Source organism: Culex quinquefasciatus, chromosome 2 (genome assembly GCF_015732765.1).
Source record: "Culex quinquefasciatus strain JHB chromosome 2, VPISU_Cqui_1.0_pri_paternal, whole genome shotgun sequence".
In the NCBI taxonomy this organism is placed as follows: Eukaryota; Metazoa; Arthropoda; class Insecta; order Diptera; family Culicidae; genus Culex; species Culex quinquefasciatus.
In genome coordinates this window covers 221,796,511-221,815,076 of record NC_051862.1, presented here as the reverse complement: position 1 = coordinate 221,815,076, position 18,566 = coordinate 221,796,511, and the positions used below count along the sequence as shown (strand labels likewise).

At 36.8% G+C, this 18,566-nt stretch overlaps 2 protein-coding genes across 7 annotated transcripts in view; both read right to left on the bottom strand.

Annotated features, from left to right (window-relative positions):
- Nucleotides 1-10,196: 10,196 nt before the first annotated feature.
- Nucleotides 10,197-13,168, bottom strand: LOC119767843. The gene is made up of 2 exons (XM_038257506.1): nt 11,397-13,168; nt 10,197-11,342 (listed from the first exon to the last, which is right to left on the bottom strand). The coding sequence occupies exons 1-2, from the start codon at nt 12,171-12,173 to the stop codon at nt 10,653-10,655; spliced, it is 1,467 nt and encodes a 488-aa protein (XP_038113434.1). The 5' UTR covers nt 12,174-13,168; the 3' UTR covers nt 10,197-10,652.
- Nucleotides 13,169-15,083: 1,915 nt separating this feature from the next.
- LOC6036325 (reticulon-1-A) overlaps nt 15,084-18,566 on the bottom strand; it is a 188,462-nt gene continuing 184,979 nt past the window's right edge. For all 6 annotated transcript variants that reach the window (XM_038256911.1, XM_038256907.1, XM_038256906.1 and 3 more), the window contains 4 exons: nt 17,362-17,569; nt 17,091-17,299; nt 16,920-17,025; nt 15,084-16,844 (listed from right to left, as the gene is read on the bottom strand). In XM_038256911.1, coding sequence (XP_038112839.1) covers nt 16,790-16,844; nt 16,920-17,025; nt 17,091-17,299; nt 17,362-17,569 — 578 coding nt within the window. In that variant the 3' untranslated portion in view covers nt 15,084-16,789. The remainder of the gene's footprint in view (nt 16,845-16,919; nt 17,026-17,090; nt 17,300-17,361; nt 17,570-18,566) is intronic.

The window sequence follows — 18,566 nt, the reverse complement described above, 5'->3', positions numbered from 1 at the left end:
GGTCGCCGTGACCGATTTTCATGGTCATATTCGGGTTCAGCGACCCCAAATTAGTTAAATTTGATCGGTCACAAGCCTGTTACATCTTGTTTAAATATACTTGAAGACTCTCTCTTCGCCATATTGGACGCCATCTTGGATAACACGCTACTGGGTCACCGTGACCGATTTTCATGGTCATATTCGGGTTCAGCGACCCCAAATTAGATAAATTTGATCGGTCACAAGCCTGTTACATCTTGTTTAAAAATACTTGAAGATTCTCTCTTCGCCATATTGGACGCCATCTTGGATTACACGCTACTGGGTCGCCGTGACCGATTTTCATGGTCATATTCGGGTTCAGCGACCCCAAATTAGTTAAATTTGATCGGTCACAAGCCTGTTACATCTTGTTTAAAATACTTGAAGATTCATTATTCGCCATATTGGACGCCATCTTGGATAACACGCTACTGGGTCACCGTGACCGATTTTCATGGTCATATTCGGGTTCAGCGACCCCAAATTAGATAAATTTTATCGGTCACAAGCCTGTTACATCTTGTTTAAAAATACTTGAAGACTCTCTCTTCGCCATATTGGACGCCATCTTGGATAACACGCTACTGGGTCGCCGTGACCGATTTTCATGGTCATATTCGGGTTCAGCGACCCCAAATTAGTTAAATTTGATCGGTCACAAGCCTGTTACATCTTGTTTAAAATACTTGAAGATTCATTATTCGCCATATTGGACGCCATCTTGGATAACACGCTACTGGGTCACCGTGACCGATTTTCATGGTCATATTCGGGTTCAGCGACCCCAAATTAGATAAATTTGATTGGTCACAAGCCTGTTACATCTTGTTTAAAAATACTTGAAGATTCTCTCTTCGCCATATTGGACGCCATCTTGGATTACACGCTCCTGGGTCGCCGTGACCGATTTTCATGGTCATATTCGGGTTCAGCGACCCGAAATTAGTTAAATTTGATCGGTCACAAGCCTGTTACATGTTGTTTAAAAATACTTGAAAATTCTCTCTTCGCCATATTGGACGCCATCTTGGATTACACGCTACTGGGTCGCCGTGACCGATTTTCATGGTCATATTCGGGTTCAGCGACCCCAAATTAGTTAAATTTGATCGGTCACAAGCCTGTTACATCTTGTTTAAAAATACTTGAAGATTCATTATTCGCCATATTGGACGCCATCTTGGATTACACGTTACTGGGTCACCGTGACCGATTTTCATGGTCATATTCGGGTTCAGCGACCCCAAATTAGTTAAATTTGATCGGTCACAAGCCTGTTACATCTTGTTTAAATATACTTGAAGACTCTCTCTTCGCCATATTGGACGCCATCTTGGATAACACGCTACTGGGTCACCGTGACCGATTTTCATGGTCATATTCGGGTTCGGCGACCCCAAATTAGTTAAATTTGATCGGTCACAAGCCTGTTACATGTTGTTTAAAATACTTGAAGATTCACTATTCGCCATATTGGACGCCATCTTGGATTACACGCTACTTGGTCGCCGTGACCGATTTTCATGGTCATATTCGGGTTCAGCGACCCCAAATTAGTTAAATTTGATCGGTCACAAGCCTGTTACATGTTGTTTAAAAATACTTGAAGATTCTCTCTTCGCCATATTGGACGCCATCTTGGATTACACGCTACTGGGTCGCCGTGACCGATTTTCATGGTCATATTCGAGTTCAGCGACCCGAAATTAGTTAAATTTGATCGGTCACAAGCCTGTTACATCTTGTTTAAAATACTTGAAGATTCATTATTCGCCATATTGGACGCCATCTTGGATAACACGCTACTGGGTCACCGTGACCGATTTTCATGGTCATATTCGGGTTCAGCGACCCCAAATTAGATAAATTTGATCGGTCACAAGCCTGTTACATCTTGTTTAAAAATACTTGAAGACTCTCTCTTCGCCATATTGGACGCCATCTTGGATAACACGCTACTGGGTCGCCGTGACCGATTTTCATGGTCATATTCGGGTTCAGCGACCCCAAATTAGTTAAATTTGATCGGTCACAAGCCTGTTACATCTTGTTTAAAATACTTGAAGATTCATTATTCGCCATATTGGACGCCATCTTGGATAACACGCTACTGGGTCACCGTGACCGATTTTCATGGTCATATTCGGGTTCAGCGACCCCAAATTAGATAAATTTGATTGGTCACAAGCCTGTTACATCTTGTTTAAAAATACTTGAAGACTCTCTCTTCGCCATATTGGACGCCATCTTGGATAACACGCTACTGGGTCACCGTGACCGATTTTCATGGTCATATTCGGGTTCAGCGACCCCAAATTAGATAAATTTGATCGGTCACAAGCCTGTTACATCTTGTTTAAAAATACTTGAAGATTCTCTCTTCGCCATATTGGACGCCATCTTGGATTACACGCTACTGGGTCGCCGTGACCGATTTTCATGGTCATATTCGGGTTCAGCGACCCCTAATTAGTTAAATTTGATCGGTCACAAGCCTGTTACATCTTGTTTAAAAATACTTGAAGATTCATTATTCGCCATATTGGACGCCATCTTGGATTACACGTTACTGGGTCACCGTGACCGATTTTCATGGTCATATTCGGGTTCAGCGACCCCAAATTAGTTAAATTTGATCGGTCACAAGCCTGTTACATGTTGTTTAAAAATACTTGAAGATTCTCTCTTCGCCATATTGGACGCCATCTTGGATAACACGCTACTGGGTCACCGTGACCGATTGTCATGGTCATATTCGGGTTCAGCGACCCCAAATTAGATAAATTTGATTGGTCACAAGCCTGTTACATCTTGTTTAAAAATACTTGAAGACTCTCTCTTCGCCATATTGGACGCCATCTTGGATAACACGCTACTGGGTCACCGTGACCGATTTTCATGGTCATATTCGGGTTCAGCGACCCCAAATTAGATAAATTTGATCGGTCACAAGCCTGTTACATCTTGTTTAAAAATACTTGAAGATTCTCTCTTCGCCATATTGGACGCCATCTTGGATTACACGCTACTGGGTCGCCGTGACCGATTTTCATGGTCATATTCGGGTTCAGCGACCCCAAATTAGTTAAATTTGATCGGTCACAAGCCTGTTACATCTTGTTTAAAAATACTTGAAGATTCACTATTCGCCATATTGGACGCCATCTTGGATTACACGTTACTGGGTCACCGTGACCGATTTTCATGGTCATATTCGGGTTCAGCGACCCCAAATTAGTTAAATTTGATCGGTCACAAGCCTGTTACATCTTGTTTAAATATACTTGAAGACTCTCTCTTCGCCATATTGGACGCCATCTTGGATAACACGCTACTGGGTCACCGTGACCGATTTTCATGGTCATATTCGGGTTCGGCGACCCCAAATTAGTTAAATTTGATCGGTCACAAGCCTGTTACATGTTGTTTAAAATACTTGAAGATTCTCTCTTCGCCATATTGGACGCCATCTTGGATTACACGCTACTGGGTCGCCGTGACCGATTTTCATGGTCGTATTCGGTTTCGGCGACCCCAAATTAGTTAAATTTGATCGGTCACAAGCCTGTTACATGTTGTTTAAAATACTTGAAGATTCTCTCTTCGCCATATTGGACGCCATCTTGGATTACACGCTACTGGGTCGCCGTGACCGATTTTCATGGTCATATACGAGTTCAGCGACCCCAAATTAGTTAAATTTGATCGGTCACAAGCCTGTTACATCTTGTTTAAAAATACTTGAAGATTCTCTCTTCGCCATATTGGACGCCATCTTGGATTACACGCTACTGGGTCGCCGTGACCGATTTTCATGGTCATATTCGGGTTCAGCGACCCCAAATTAGTTAAATTTGATCGGTCACAAGCCTGTTACATCTTGTTTAAAAATACTTGAAGATTCTCTATTCGCCATATTGGACGCCATCTTGGATTACACGCTACTGGGTCGACGTGACCGATTTTCATGGTCATATTCGGGTTCAGCGACCCCAAATTAGTTAAATTTGATCGGTCACAAGCCTGTTACATCTTGTTTAAAAATACTTGAAGATTCTCTCTTCGCCATATTGGACGCCATCTTGGATTACACGTTACTGGGTCGCCGTGACCGATTTTCATGGTCATATTCGAGTTCAGCGACCCCAAATTAGTTAAATTTGATCGGTCACAAGCCGGTTACATGTTGTTTAAAATACTTGAAGATTCACTATTCGCCATATTGGACGCCATCTTGGATTACACGCTCCTGGGTCGCCGTGACCGATTTTCATGGTCATATTCGGTTTCGGCGACCCCAAATTAGTTAAATTTGATCGGTCACAAGCCTGTTACATGTTGTTTAAAATACTTGAAGATTCTCTCTTCGCCATATTGGACGCCATCTTGGATTACACGCTACTGGGTCGCCGTGACCGATTTTCATGGTCATATACGAGTTCAGCGACCCCAAATTAGTTAAATTTGATCGGTCACAAGCCTGTTACATCTTGTTTAAAAATACTTGAAGATTCTCTCTTCGCCATATTGGACGCCATCTTGGATTACACGCTACTGGGTCGCCGTGACCGATTTTCATGGTCGTATTCGGTTTCGGCGACCCCAAATTAGTTAAATTTGATCGGTCACAAGCCTGTTACATGTTGTTTAAAATACTTGAAGATTCTCTCTTCGCCATATTGGACGCCATCTTGGATTACACGCTACTGGGTCGCCGTGACCGATTTTCATGGTCATATACGAGTTCAGCGACCCCAAATTAGTTAAATTTGATCGGTCACAAGCCTGTTACATCTTGTTTAAAAATACTTGAAGATTCTCTCTTCGCCATATTGGACGCCATCTTGGATTACACGCTACTGGGTCGCCGTGACCGATTTTCATGGTCATATTCGGGTTCAGCGACCCCAAATTAGTTAAATTTGATCGGTCACAAGCCTGTTACATCTTGTTTAAAAATACTTGAAGATTCTCTATTCGCCATATTGGACGCCATCTTGGATTACACGCTACTGGGTCGACGTGACCGATTTTCATGGTCATATTCGGGTTCAGCGACCCCAAATTAGTTAAATTTGATCGGTCACAAGCCTGTTACATCTTGTTTAAAAATACTTGAAGATTCTCTCTTCGCCATATTGGACGCCATCTTGGATTACACGTTACTGGGTCGCCGTGACCGATTTTCATGGTCATATTCGAGTTCAGCGACCCCAAATTAGTTAAATTTGATCGGTCACAAGCCTGTTACATCTTGTTTAAAAATACTTGAAGATTCTCTCTTCGCCATATTGGACGCCATCTTGGATTACACGCTCCTGGGTCGCCGTGACCGATTTTCATGGTCATATTCGGGTTCAGCGACCCGAAATTAGTTAAATTTGATCGGTCACAAGCCTGTTACATGTTGTTTAAAAATACTTGAAAATTCTCTCTTCGCCATATTGGACGCCATCTTGGATTACACGCTACTGGGTCGCCGTGACCGATTTTCATGGTCATATTCGGGTTAAGCGGCCCAAAATTAGTTAAAATCGACACGTCAACAACCTTCATACTGTGATATTGTTGACTTCTCTATATAGCCGCCATATTGGTCGCCATCTTGAATATCTCGCTTCCCTTAAGGAATTCGGCTTCGTGACCACGATTTTCGGACTCAGCGGGGTCGATTTAGTCTAGATCCATCAAAACCTGGCCTGTTACATGATTTGCCGTTAGACACACGAAAATGAGCCTTTTTTCGATTTCGTGCCTTGACTATACCTCATATTATAACCAGTTTCTAAAATTAACTTATCAAATACCATGCGTCTCCATTAAAGCAAACTACACTCAACCCCCGGTGGTTGGTCACTTTTTCGTTTGACACTTTTTTAGTTTGTACCCCGTTGGTTGGTCAAAGTCAAACTAAAAAGTGACGAACTGTCACTTTTTACACGGCGCTCACGCACACTATCAAAACACACGTTTAGTAGTGTGTGTGAACTCCGTGTAAAAGGGGTGTCAAACTAAAACGTGACCCCGTTCGTTTGACAACAGTTGGTGTCAAACCATCGGGGTTTGAGTGTATATCAAACGCATACAATGGAGACGCGTGATCTGAGATTTGAGATTTATTTATTTTACGTGTTAAGCACAGTGTAGATAACATGATTCATAAGTCGTAAACTATTCAACCGGTAATAAGGCCACTGCAAATTTTTAAAGCACGTTTCCCATGTTTAATTCGAGGGGAAGCATGAACGTTAAGTATGCACTTTTTATAAAAAAAGTATTTATTCAGGGGCGAGGCTGCTCATCAAAGCTAGTATAAGCAACTCTCCTGAAAAAATGAAAATGGTTTTCCAGTTTTAATTTTTTTATTTTGGTTTGTATTTTTTACCTTAAAACTAACAATTTTCTATCAAGAAACATCGAACAAGAAACTTTTATAAAAATGGGAGACATTCAATCATTTTGATCACAGTCCAGACTCGATTATCCGGAGCCTCGATTATCCGAAATTCGATTATCCGAAGGTTTGTATGGGACTTCGGATTATCGAATCACGAACCGATTTTTTTCGTATTTTTTTTTTATTTTCTTACTTTTAGCTTCAAATTCGAGTTCTTTGACCCATTTTAGGCAAATTTGAATTGTTGACTGCCTATTAAATAAGAAAATGTATTTTTTCAATATATCAAAACCGCCATTTCACTATGGGGTTTCAGGCGGCCATAAATCGAAAAACCGATATACTCTAATTATTTTTTTGGTATTTTTTTTCGAAAATAAACATTCTAACTAAGAAAAATCCGGAGTTTGAAAGTTGTAGGTTCAAAATTCACTGAATTGCAAAACCTTCAAAGGCGAAAATGGTAAGAAAAAACATGTTTTTTTGACAAAAAAATGATTATTTTTCATAGTTGTACTGTGTAGCTGTTTATGTATTTTTTCCTGCATCATTATATATATTCAGAAAGGTAATTGATTTAACTTTTCAATAATATTTTACAAAACACACTTTTACAGGCTAAAAAAATAATAAAAATAAAAAAAGATGGATTTTTATTCAAAATTTAGTTTTTTTTCAACTTTGTTAATGGAGTACTTTTTTTGTGTGCATTTGTGCGATCTGAAAATTTCCCAGCTTAAAATTTGAACCATGTCCTAACTTGTCTCCAAATTTCAAAGTGCACTTATGTGCACTTTTTGAGTTATGCCATTTGGAACATTTTGATTCATGCAAGGAAATTAATGATTTCGCGTATACGCTTGGTTAAAATCACATTATTTACCTGCGGAGGCAGAAATTACGTACCTGTTATGTATGTTTTGAAATTGATTTGATATTCATGGCTTTGTTGGTACTTAGGTACGTTTAATAAAATTAGAAATTCCTATTCTAAGTATTTTACAGAAACGATTCGTCGAATATCCATATCAGTCGTTGTTGTGTTCTTTTGAAAGTATGGATAATAATACCGTAGTGTCCCTGTACGATATAACGAAGCACTATTCTGAAAACGTGAGAACTGCTTGCGAGTATATTTGTAAGAATTACAACATTGCAGAAGCATCACATGATCAACTCAGGGAAAAACCACAGAGGAAAAACTACGCACGTTGTTCTGTAGCTTCAAAACGAGGTATACAAAAGCCCATAGAAGAAGTTCATATTTTAAGTAATCTAACGACAATCGGTTACATGGTGATTTTGATTTAGAAGAATTTATCGTGGAAAACGTGAATTTTGCAAGTGGATCAACCAAAAACGTGGACGAGAATCCATACAATGTTCCATAAAATAAACCGTCTAAAATTCTAAAACACCGCAAAAATCAAATTTTAATTGGAGGGCGAGGGGCGGGGGGGGGGGGGTCTTCAAAGAGAGGTGGATTTTAACTCAAGAAAAAGGGGAGGGAGATTGAACGTAAATCTGAAACGTTAACATAGCATAAACCGCCATTCCGTGCATCAAATAGACAGAGCAAGAATATTAAAATTCACCACTTTAATGCATGTGGCCTCAAATATCTGAAAAAATCGAAAATTAAACTTTTTTTTTGGAAAAATATCAAATTTTATTTGTTTTCATTATACTAAGTACAAACAACACAAAAAAGTCACAGAAAAGCAAAAAAATATATTTGGCCCATAGTGCATTTTGGCCGCTATCTTGAATTCATTTTATTTAAATAACTTCAAAGTAGTAAGTAGTACTTAAGCTCAACAATCAAAAATAAGACAACTTTTTTTTCTTAATTCGATAATCCGAAGTTTCGATAATCCGAAGTGAAATTTTGCCAAGGCCTTAGGATAATCGAGTCTGGACTGTACAGTGGATTCTCTCGTCGTCGATATTGAAGGGACCGTCGAGAGTGGGAGGCATCGAAATATAGAACGAAAAATCAAAGCATAAAAATCTCTAAGAATGCGTTCATTGTTCCATTTAAAAATCAACAAATGATCTTTTTTTAATTTTTGAATTTTTCAACCCGGTATGCCTAAAGAAGCCATTTTGCATCATTAGTTTGTCCATATAATTTTCCATACAAATTTGGCAGCTGTCCATACAAAAACGATGCATGAAAATTCATAAATCTGTATCTTTTAAAGGAATTTTTTGATCGATTTGGTGTCTTGGGCAAAGTTGTAGGTATGGATACGGACTACTCTGTAAAAAAATTGATACACGGTGAAAAAAATTTGTAGATTTTTTATTTAACTTTTTGTCACTTAAATTTGATTTGCAACAAAACACTTTTTTTAATTTTATTAAGTTTAAGATGTGTTTTAGGGGACATCAAATGCCAACTTTTCAGAAATTTCCAGGTTGTGCAAAAAATTTTTGACCGAGTTATGAATTTTTGGATCAATACTGATTTTTTCAAAAAATCGAAATATAAATAAATATAATAAATCACAAAAAATTTTCAACTTCATTTTTCTATGTAAAATTGATTTTGCAATCAAAAAGTACTTTAGTGAAATTTTCATAAAGTGCACAGTTTTCAACTTTTGAAAACAGGAAAATATATGTTTTCCAAGTCTCACCCAAACATCCCACGATTTTCTAGTGTCGATATCTCAGCAACTAATGGTCAGATTTTCAATGTTAAAATATGAAACACCTGTGAAATTTTCGAATCTTTTCGAAAACAATATTTAGTTAAATACTTGTTTTCTAAATTTTAAAAATATTTACAAATAAACATAAGAAAATTTCACTGCACTGTTGTTGGCGTAAAAACATGAAATATTTTCAAAATCAAATAATTTGGTTGGGTAAGCCTCCATTTTTTTTAAATTTTAGAAATTTTGGATACAATTTGTTTGATGTTACGTAAACAACAAAGCAGAGAAATTCCCTCATATGTTTTTGCCTTAGAAAAAAGCATGTTTCGTACATTTATTTTTTAACAAAACATATATTATTATTATTTTATATTTGTTGGATAGCAATGTTCAAAATATGAAACAAAAGTAAAAGGCACTATTCACATATTACAAACAACAAATAATTGAAAAAAAAATCTAAAATTTCGAAAATTTCAAAGGTTGTTCTTGCTTCATACAAAAAAAGGTTTGTTTCGTACGGAAATTGTCGACCAGGAGCGCTGGAGGGGAGAGGTTTGAGATTTCAAAAAAGTATTCACATGGATTATGGATGGTCCCTGCTCCCCCAGGTTAAGAACCGCTGCTCTAAAGTAAAAAGTATGATTTGTGTTATGGATTAAATAAATGTTGGAACTACTTGCTACAATTTGTCAGATTCACGTTTTTGGCTAGAAAGTTTAGGAGAATATCAATAATCATATGTGTCGAATCCTTTCGACTTCATTTTCGATGCAGAGTAAAATTCAAAAAGTGGATTCAGGGATTTCTTTAGATTTCATTGGAATAAAGACAACATTTAAATTCAATATGATTCTTTATTATCAATCAATTTAAAAAAGCAAATGTATGATTTCGAAGAATTCATAAATTGGACATCTCTGCTTTTGTTGAGGTTTAAGAATTAGTTTAGCAAACTTATTATATCTAATTATACTGGATTCGATTGTTTTTTTTATTTGAAATGATTCCACTGTACACAGAAAAAAATGGTAATATTACATCTGGGAAGGGGTACATCTTTTGTGTAATTTTACCTCTGAAAATGAGTAATTTTACCACTTATCGCTTTTTCAGTCTGAATTGAGGTAAAATTACATCATAAAAGAGGTAATATTCAACCTTCTAAAATAACACCTTCCAAATTCACATAATTTTTTGCTGTGTAGATAAAAGGATCTCCGAAACACTATACATTAGTTGTTACCGTCATCAGGGGTGATACTTGGTCTGGATGGTGAGATTGGGTCATGCAAAAATACCAAAATATGGTATGTGAACAAATTGTAATATGCTTAGTACATAAATAAACATTATTTCTGGAGTTTTTTTTTATAAAGGTCCAATAAACCAAATTTCCAGTTTTTGATTTTTGGGTGTTTTTGAAACCGCCTTGAGTCAAAGGGTATTAAAAAACACCCAAAAAGCAAAAATTGATAATTTGGTTTATTGAACCTTTTTTAAAACAAAATCCAGATTTGTCAATTATAACAATGACATTGAAAAGATTTCATCGATTTATATGTTTATTATTTATAGTGTATAATTTGAACATTTCTGTGACATTTTAGTTCTTTAATAACTTCAACCGGTACTTCATCATAAAGTGTGATTTTTTCTATCTTATCACAATACTTGGCAATGTTCCGAACTGAAACTGGCGTCAAACGTGACGTTATGAAGAATTTCAAAGATGGGCCAGATTTTTGGAAAAGTTTCAAAAGCACCTCATCGTTGACATTCTCCATGTGCACCAAACTAACTTCCTCCAAGTTTGGGCAAAGAGTGAACGTTGTTTTAAGGAAATTTGTCGACATTTTGCATGCTGATAGCTTTAAACATTTCAAGTGGGGTAAGTGTTTAAAGAAACAGGTGCTTTTATTTTCTTCTGAAACATTGCTTAATTCTATACTATGAAGAGTCTTCAGCGTTGCGCATTGAGTGAAGAAATCCGTTAAACTATATATCTTGCATGAACGCAGTATTATACTGTTGAGGTTTGGGTTGCCCCAGAGCAAACATAAATAGCTGTTATGATTTATTAATTCGATACTTTTTAGTTTGGTAAGTGATCGTGTATAGTGAAATCCTCCCTTTACCTTTAAATGTTGCAGCTCTTGAAGATTATCAAAATATAAACCCGAAGGCTGGTCTGAACTTATTTCAACTTCTAGTTCTTTAAGCATTTGAAGTTTTTTTCCAAATGGGTTTATCAGAAACTGAAAAAAAAAAATATTACTTGAAAATCATTTATATGAGAAGATGCAACTTACTGAGAATAGACTGTTAGTCACACATAGTGCTTCGATATTTAACTCATTGAGTTCATTGAGGATGTTTTGGTCTTTTATTGAAGGCAACGGGCTAGTTAAGCGCTTCAGCGGAATATTTCTGATAGTAGAAATGATGCTTCTCCAAAAATCTTCCTGACCTCCTTGCACTGTGAGATCTTGCAATGTATTTTTGACAGATAGAATGAATTGTATGCATAATTCTAAAACTTCTTTATCTAAGCTTTTGCCTGTATTTCCAATGTAAGGTAGTTTTAGTGTCATTATTTTCGGACACATATCCATTAGTGTCTTCAACACTTCAGGATGAGCGGCGCCACAAATGTTTAGTTTTTCCAACGATTTTAACTGAAATTTTATCTCAGGCACATTTTTAAGATCACCAAAATCAACAGTTAAATCTTTAAGAATTTTCGATAGCTCCAGCATTCTTAGCAGCTCCTCTAAAAGCACATTGCAGTTAATTACAGTTAGCGTGTGAAGATTTTCACAACACATCGGCCACCAAGAACTCGGTTCAAGTAAAGTTACTCTATCAAGGACAATTCGGTTGTAATGCGTTGACTTCAGTGCACCAAACTCTTCACGGTCACTGCATAAAATGGTTTCGGGAGGAAAATGAAGTATCATCTTATCCATGATTGAGTCGTTTGTTCTAACGATCTGATTCCAGTGACGGCACGTCAAACGAACTTGGAACAGTTGATACACGCTTAAATTCTGGAATACCTTCTGCCAGAGTTCATCTGGTAATGCCATCCACTGTTTACATTCATCTTTTTCAAATTTCTCAGTTGACGGAGGTATAACTGACGGATGGCTTAACACTGAATTCCCTGAATAGCTACTCTCCAGCGCTTGAGCCACATCTCTTTTTTCGCTCGTCTCCGATTTCAGCTGATCGTGGCACTTGGCGCACCTTGAATCTACCTTCGCCTCCAACCGATCAATCCGCAACAAAATGTCCTTCAAAGTAACTTCAGCCGACTCCTGCTTGGGAGTTTCCACATGCCTACGACAATCGGCACAGAACCACCTCAACCCGTCGTCCGAAGCCAACGCGGTCCACACGGTCAGGTCAGATCGGCACAGAACGAATGGAAGCACCTGCCACAGCCCGGTCTTCCGCTGCAGGTTACGGTTTTATCCGTAACCGGATTTGCCGGTTGTCGGCAAATTCCACACGACGCAACGATATCCTTGGAGGTTTGTGACATTTTTGAACACTATCTTACGCGAATGCTAGCGTTATACTGAATAAGAATTGAAGCGAAATTGCCTGCTTTGACAAATTTAGGTAGTAAGAGTAACAGATAAAGGTGTGTTTACGTGGGTATTTCTCAGAATGAAGGACGCAAAGCGGAGAGTATTGTAACTCTTGTTCTACCTATTAGAATGCTTCTAGTTTGGCCCACCTTTAGTTTCGTCAAGATAGGAAATCGTCAGAATTGAATTTTGGTTAATTTCCTGCCTCTTAAAAAAATTCTACCACGTGTACGTACCAAAATACCACGTATACCAAAATTTATAATTTTGTTAATTGGCTGGAAGTTTCTTGGAAATTTTACTAAAAATATATTCTGCTGACTGTACAGAAAAAAGGTTAAATTTAGGAAGGTAGAGAATTTGGTTGGTAGAGCTTAAGAGGCAGTATTTGTAGATTCTGCTCGGTTTGTTCTAGAGGTCGTATCGAGGTGCTCCGATTTGGATGAAACTTTCAGGGTTTGTTTGTCTATACATGAGATGAACTCATGCCAAATATGAGCCCTCTACGACAAAGGGAAGCGGGGTAAAACGGGCATTGAAGTTTGAGGTCAAAAAAACATGAAAAATCTTAAAATTGCTCGCATTTCCGTAAAACTTCATCAATTCCAACTCTCTTAGATGCATTCGAATGGTCTTTTGAAGCCCTTCAAAATGTGCTATAGACATCCAGGATTGGTTTTACTTTTTCTCATAGCTTTTGCAAATTACTGTTAAAAATGGATTTTTTTAAAACCTTAATAACTTTTCCCAACAGCCTCCAACACCCATACTCCCATAGGTCAAAAGTTAGGGAATTTCATGGACTATAAGCCTACGGTATTAACTTTTTGGCCAATCGCAGTTTACATGCTAGGTGGTGCGAGATGTCAGTTATGGTCAAGGTGTATAGCAAATTCTGGTATGCTTGATATACTACAATATAACATGAAATTTATGTAGTAAAAAATATTTTTTTATACAAAGTATGTTATCGAGCAGAATTAGTTCATTTTTAATTTATTTTTCCTCGAGTGTAAATGTTTTAATTATTTGACACATTTACAACTGTTGAGTTTAACTTGACAAAAAAAATCACATTTCACGCAGATCAGAGCCGTCAGATAACTGGGACTATTCAGTATTTCATTCACCTGTCGTCAAAAAGACCAAGAATTGTTACAGAAACTCCCATAACAATGATATTTTTGAAATTATTTCCTTGTTCGAGCTATAAACGTAAAGCTGCTTTAAATTGTAAACAAACAAAAAACACAAAGCTTGACATACATAAAACTAATAGCTCGCATCTAAAGCAGAAAAAACTCAAACAAATCTTTGAAAATAAAAAAAAAACTTCTTTTAGAAAAAACTTTTGTGTTCGAAAATCTGGTATACCATTAGTTTTAAGAGCCTTGACGCTGGTACTTTTGTGACAGTTCGAGCTGGTGTGAATCCAGCGGCAGAACTCGCACCACCCAAGTTCTCACTCAATTTTCAAATGCAAATGTCTGATGTCGAATTCGTGAAATGTTGGATGTTTTTTATTCAAGACTTTAAATGAAAAATTTGTTCGACTTTCAAAGTCCTAAAATGAAAATAGTAGAGATTCTTCTAAATCGTACAGTTCAAATTTTGTAAGCAAAACTGAAAAAAACTGTAGAAAATGTAACTAGATATATTAATAAAATAAATCGTTTTATCAATAATCAATAATCAAGCAAAATATAAAAAATCCCCCTTCCTTGATTTTTTTTTGCATTTTTATACCTGAAACTTTGTGGGTACCCAATGGGTACCTTTCCTGTGGCCAAAGAAAACATTTTTTTGCATCAAACCGAATATACAAATACTGCATACAAATTTGACAGCCAAAAATGGCATGGAAATGTTCAAAAATCGGTATCTTTTGAAGAAATTTATTTTCTGATTAATTTTGTGTCTTCATTACAGTTGTATGTATTAGTGAGGACTTTGTAAAGAGATAGGAACACGGTAAAAAATGTTTAGCTCTTTTTTACTAACTTTTTGTTACTAAAAAGTTAATTCTTCAAAAAACGATTTTCGATTCGAAATCAAAAATAGTGTTTATAGGTACTTTTTAGTGACAAGAAGTAAATGAAAAAATGAGCAACTTTTTTTCTCTTATAAAATCATAGAAACACAGTGCTATTATTTAGCAGTGTAGAGAGATTGTGCTGAAACTCAGTTGCTCATTCCTTTTCAAACCGTTCTCTCGAAGAGAGCGAGCGTATTTCGGGCGAGAAACGAGCTGAAAATGAAACCCCATTTCGCCTCGTCAGCCTGAAAGTATGTATGCTTTTTTAAATATTTCACGAAACCGTTTGCAACTCTAGTTTATTCAAACTTTCCAATTTGTTTCTTCGTTTCTAATGTTTCGGAAAGAAATGAAAACATTATTTTTTTATTTTCTGTTTTGTTGTTATCATTCCACTTTATTATTTCAAGTTCAAGTTCATTGCATTGATGACAATTTGTTGTGGTTGTTTGTTTGTCTTGCGTTCGCACTTTTGTCTTGGTTTGATTTTTTTGTTTTCATTTATTTGCATCAATAATGAATCGTAATAATTATAAAGTTTTTTGTTTGTATCAAGCAATCTTTTATTTTTCTTCTTCTTCGTGTATGTGCTCTGCTGGTATGCTGATGATGTATTCTCTCTCTCCTTTCTCTACAATGGATTTTTTTCTGTTTCTGTTTCTCCAAATTACTTCTAGAAAAAGGTGAATCGAAAAATGTCTCTTCGCTCAATCAATAAGGCTAAAACAAACGGCTTACGATAACGAGTAACGAAAAAGAGCTTCGATAGGACTTTTTTTTGTTTTGTTTTTTTTTTTAATCTTTATGTTTTCTTATTGGCTTAAATAATGCACAATGTTCAACAGAATAATTAGCTTAGGAGATTCGGTGACGCGCACACGCTTTTTTTTTCTTGCAAAACAAGCCTAACACTCTTACGAATACAATATATAATATGAATATAGAGCGATTTGTTTGTTCTGTTACTTTCTTTTTAAATTTATCAACTTTACACAGATGCCCTTCAAAAAGCGGTTTCGGTTTACACGTTGCTGTCGAGAGTGCGCGCTGGCAACAGCGCGACAACAAAAAAAAAATCATAAAATAATTGCGAATCCAAACGCCAATCTGGCCTGCTGGAATTGAGACGACAAATTCGGTTCGGTGCACGGCGAGAAAAACAACACACGCAAATCAGGTAAAAATAAATTGTGTTTTCAAAAAGAAAAAAAAACGATAAAAAAACAACAACATTCGCACGAGACGGAGAAATAGGCAATTAAAAAGCGAATTACACAATTAAAATCCGACCTATTCGATGAGATTGAAAAATGTAATCTCTACTGTTTTTTGTAGTAATGTTTTTTTGGGTTTGGTTTTGTTTTCTCCAGTAATACTTAAGACTTGTTTTATTTTCATTTAATAACGAACAAACTTAGCTTCGTGAGTTTGGGTGATTTTGGGGTGAAAATGGTTGATTTCGACTGATGTGGGTGATTTCTTTTTCTAGTTTTATCAGACAAAACGAAGATTCTGAAAGGGTTTTTTTGGTTGAAGTTTGTTTTTTTCTTCTCTCTTTCTGTTTCTTTTCAGTGGTTCGTTTTATGTGTGAGTGTTTTAATCTCATCTATGCAAAGAGTTTTTTGTTGTTTTGAATTATTACAACTATTTTTACTACGCATGTGTTTGTTTGCTGTGTTTGTGTTGTGTTTGTGTATTGTTTTGTTTTGATCCATTCAATAATCACGAGGATAAAATCAAAGGCAACGGAAATAGAACATTATGTTGAGTGTTTGTTTTAATATCATTATCCATTTATTCTTCTGTTTTCTTTTTTTCTTTTTGCATTGTCGATCTGCTGCGCTTCTCAACTAGAAATCGAATTGGGATTCCATCGTTCAATAGGGGATTTGTTTTGTGTACTTGCTATTAAAACGGTTACATTGTTTTTAATTACAATTTTCTTGGAAAAAAATATTATCGATATTTCGTCTTTGCTTCACATCTCATTTGTTTGTGGTAGTTTAATCATCAAATCGAATAATAAATAAGGAAATTAAAAAGAAAAACTTTCAGAAATACAATCTACATCAACTTATTTCTCCTTGTCAGCTTCGACCTTCTTGCCCAGAGGAACAGCCGCTTTTACTCTGAAAGAAACAAAAAAAAGCAACAAAATTATTATCATTTGAATCCAAGTAGGCTTCCCTCTTTGAAGTTCTTACTTTTCGGTGATTTCCAAAATTTTGCTTCTGACCAGCTCCAAGTAGGCGTCGATAGACTGCTTGTTGTTTTCGTAAACCTTTGGCAAGGTGAAGAGTGCGATGAATGCTAAAATAATAAACACAATATTTTAAAACTGCTCCCAAATCGATTGAGTGAAAAATCAAACTCACCAATGATGACGCACGTCATTCCGTTGAAGATGGCACCGACGTAGGTTAAGCAGTACAGGACGACGCCAAACTTGATCGAATCGACGAGATCCTCGACCAGAAAGAGACGGCGCAGCTCCGACAGCAGGGCGTTAAAGTGCGCCACCGCGACCGTGGTCAGCTGCTGGACCTTCTCCTGGGACAGGGTCAGATCAAAGTCCAGATATTCCCTAAAGCGTGTCAAACCATGAAAACCAGTTCCGAAAAAGCAAGGGAAAGCAGAAAAACTCACTTGAAGGGGTGGCCCTCGGCCGTCTTTTGCACTGCCTGCAGCACATTTTTGTAGATCCGGAACGACACCGTACCGAACAGGACCAGCAGCGAGACGTACGAGAAGACGCTGATGAGCGAGAACAGCGACATGGCGATCAGGACCGAGAGGCCGGCGCCGAACACGATGCCCGACTTCTTGACATCGCGCCAGTAGATCAGCGATTCCACTGGAAATAGAAGTGAAAGAAATGTTCCACTGTTAGGTTATGTTTGTTGGTGGTGATATTTTCATAGTGGATAATTTGAGATAATCTCTCAGTAAAATTCTATATTCTTTAAAATTGTAGAGTAAAAATAATCAACTTGTTTTCACCGATTTTTTTATTTTCTTCAAAGCCACGTTTAACCTGGGTGCTGAATAGTGGTTCGCAAAACGGCCTCAATTTTGAACTGTCAAAGTGGAACCAATTTACTGTTCGCTAAAAGTAGAGAGTATTGTTATCGATGATTAAAAAATTTTTTTTTTTTTTGCAAGAATGAAAAACGTGTGGCTTTTGAGGACCTGGAGTTGAAGTCAAGAAATCTTAAGAAAGTTGAAGGCGAGATCGTCATTCATTTTTGGAAGTTGTTTATGGAGGCGATGCGGTTGTGTCCATTTATATGCGACATCGCAGAATGACACTCTCGCCGTAGTTCTTGTCACCGTAAAAAGAAAAACCTCTTCTAACCAATCAAAACTTGAAAACACACACAATTTTCTAGCAAAAAAATGTTAAAAAACTAGTCAAAATAAAACACATACTACTGATTACAAAACAGCTCATTTACCAGTAAGAAAAAATTCATGCTTGTGCTTGAACAGCCTCCTAGTTTGTAGATGTAAACAAAGTGGGATCATTCGAAAAACACGTTACACATTCTCTCTATTCATCACCCAGCGTTTAACTGTGCAACTAAAATTTCTTTTTCTTTACGGCTTCCTTCGATTTAAGACATGCATGACTAAATATGTCAAAATAGCCACCGGAACTCTTGCACAATTTTCTCCACCAAAAACAATTTTTAACGGAAAATCAATATAAACTTGCAAATTTTTTATAGTTATTTATTGTTAAAAGATACAGGTACATACTCAGTGGTTTTACAATAGCAATTTAAAAAATGGCTTTCAGATTTTTACAGCAAACGTGTAACAAGATAGCACACAAGCGATGATTTATTTTG

What these genes read in the sequence shown, in the direction of transcription:
- LOC119767843 (XM_038257506.1), bottom strand. Translation starts at nt 12,173, where the DNA reads ATGGCATTACCAGATGAACTCTGGCAGAAGGTATTCCAGAATTTAAGC. An exon ending in TGACTAACAGTCTATTCTCA is followed by an intron (nt 11,343 to 11,396) that starts GTAAGTTGCATC and finishes TTTTTTTTTCAG; the next exon opens with TTTCTGATAAACCCATTTGG.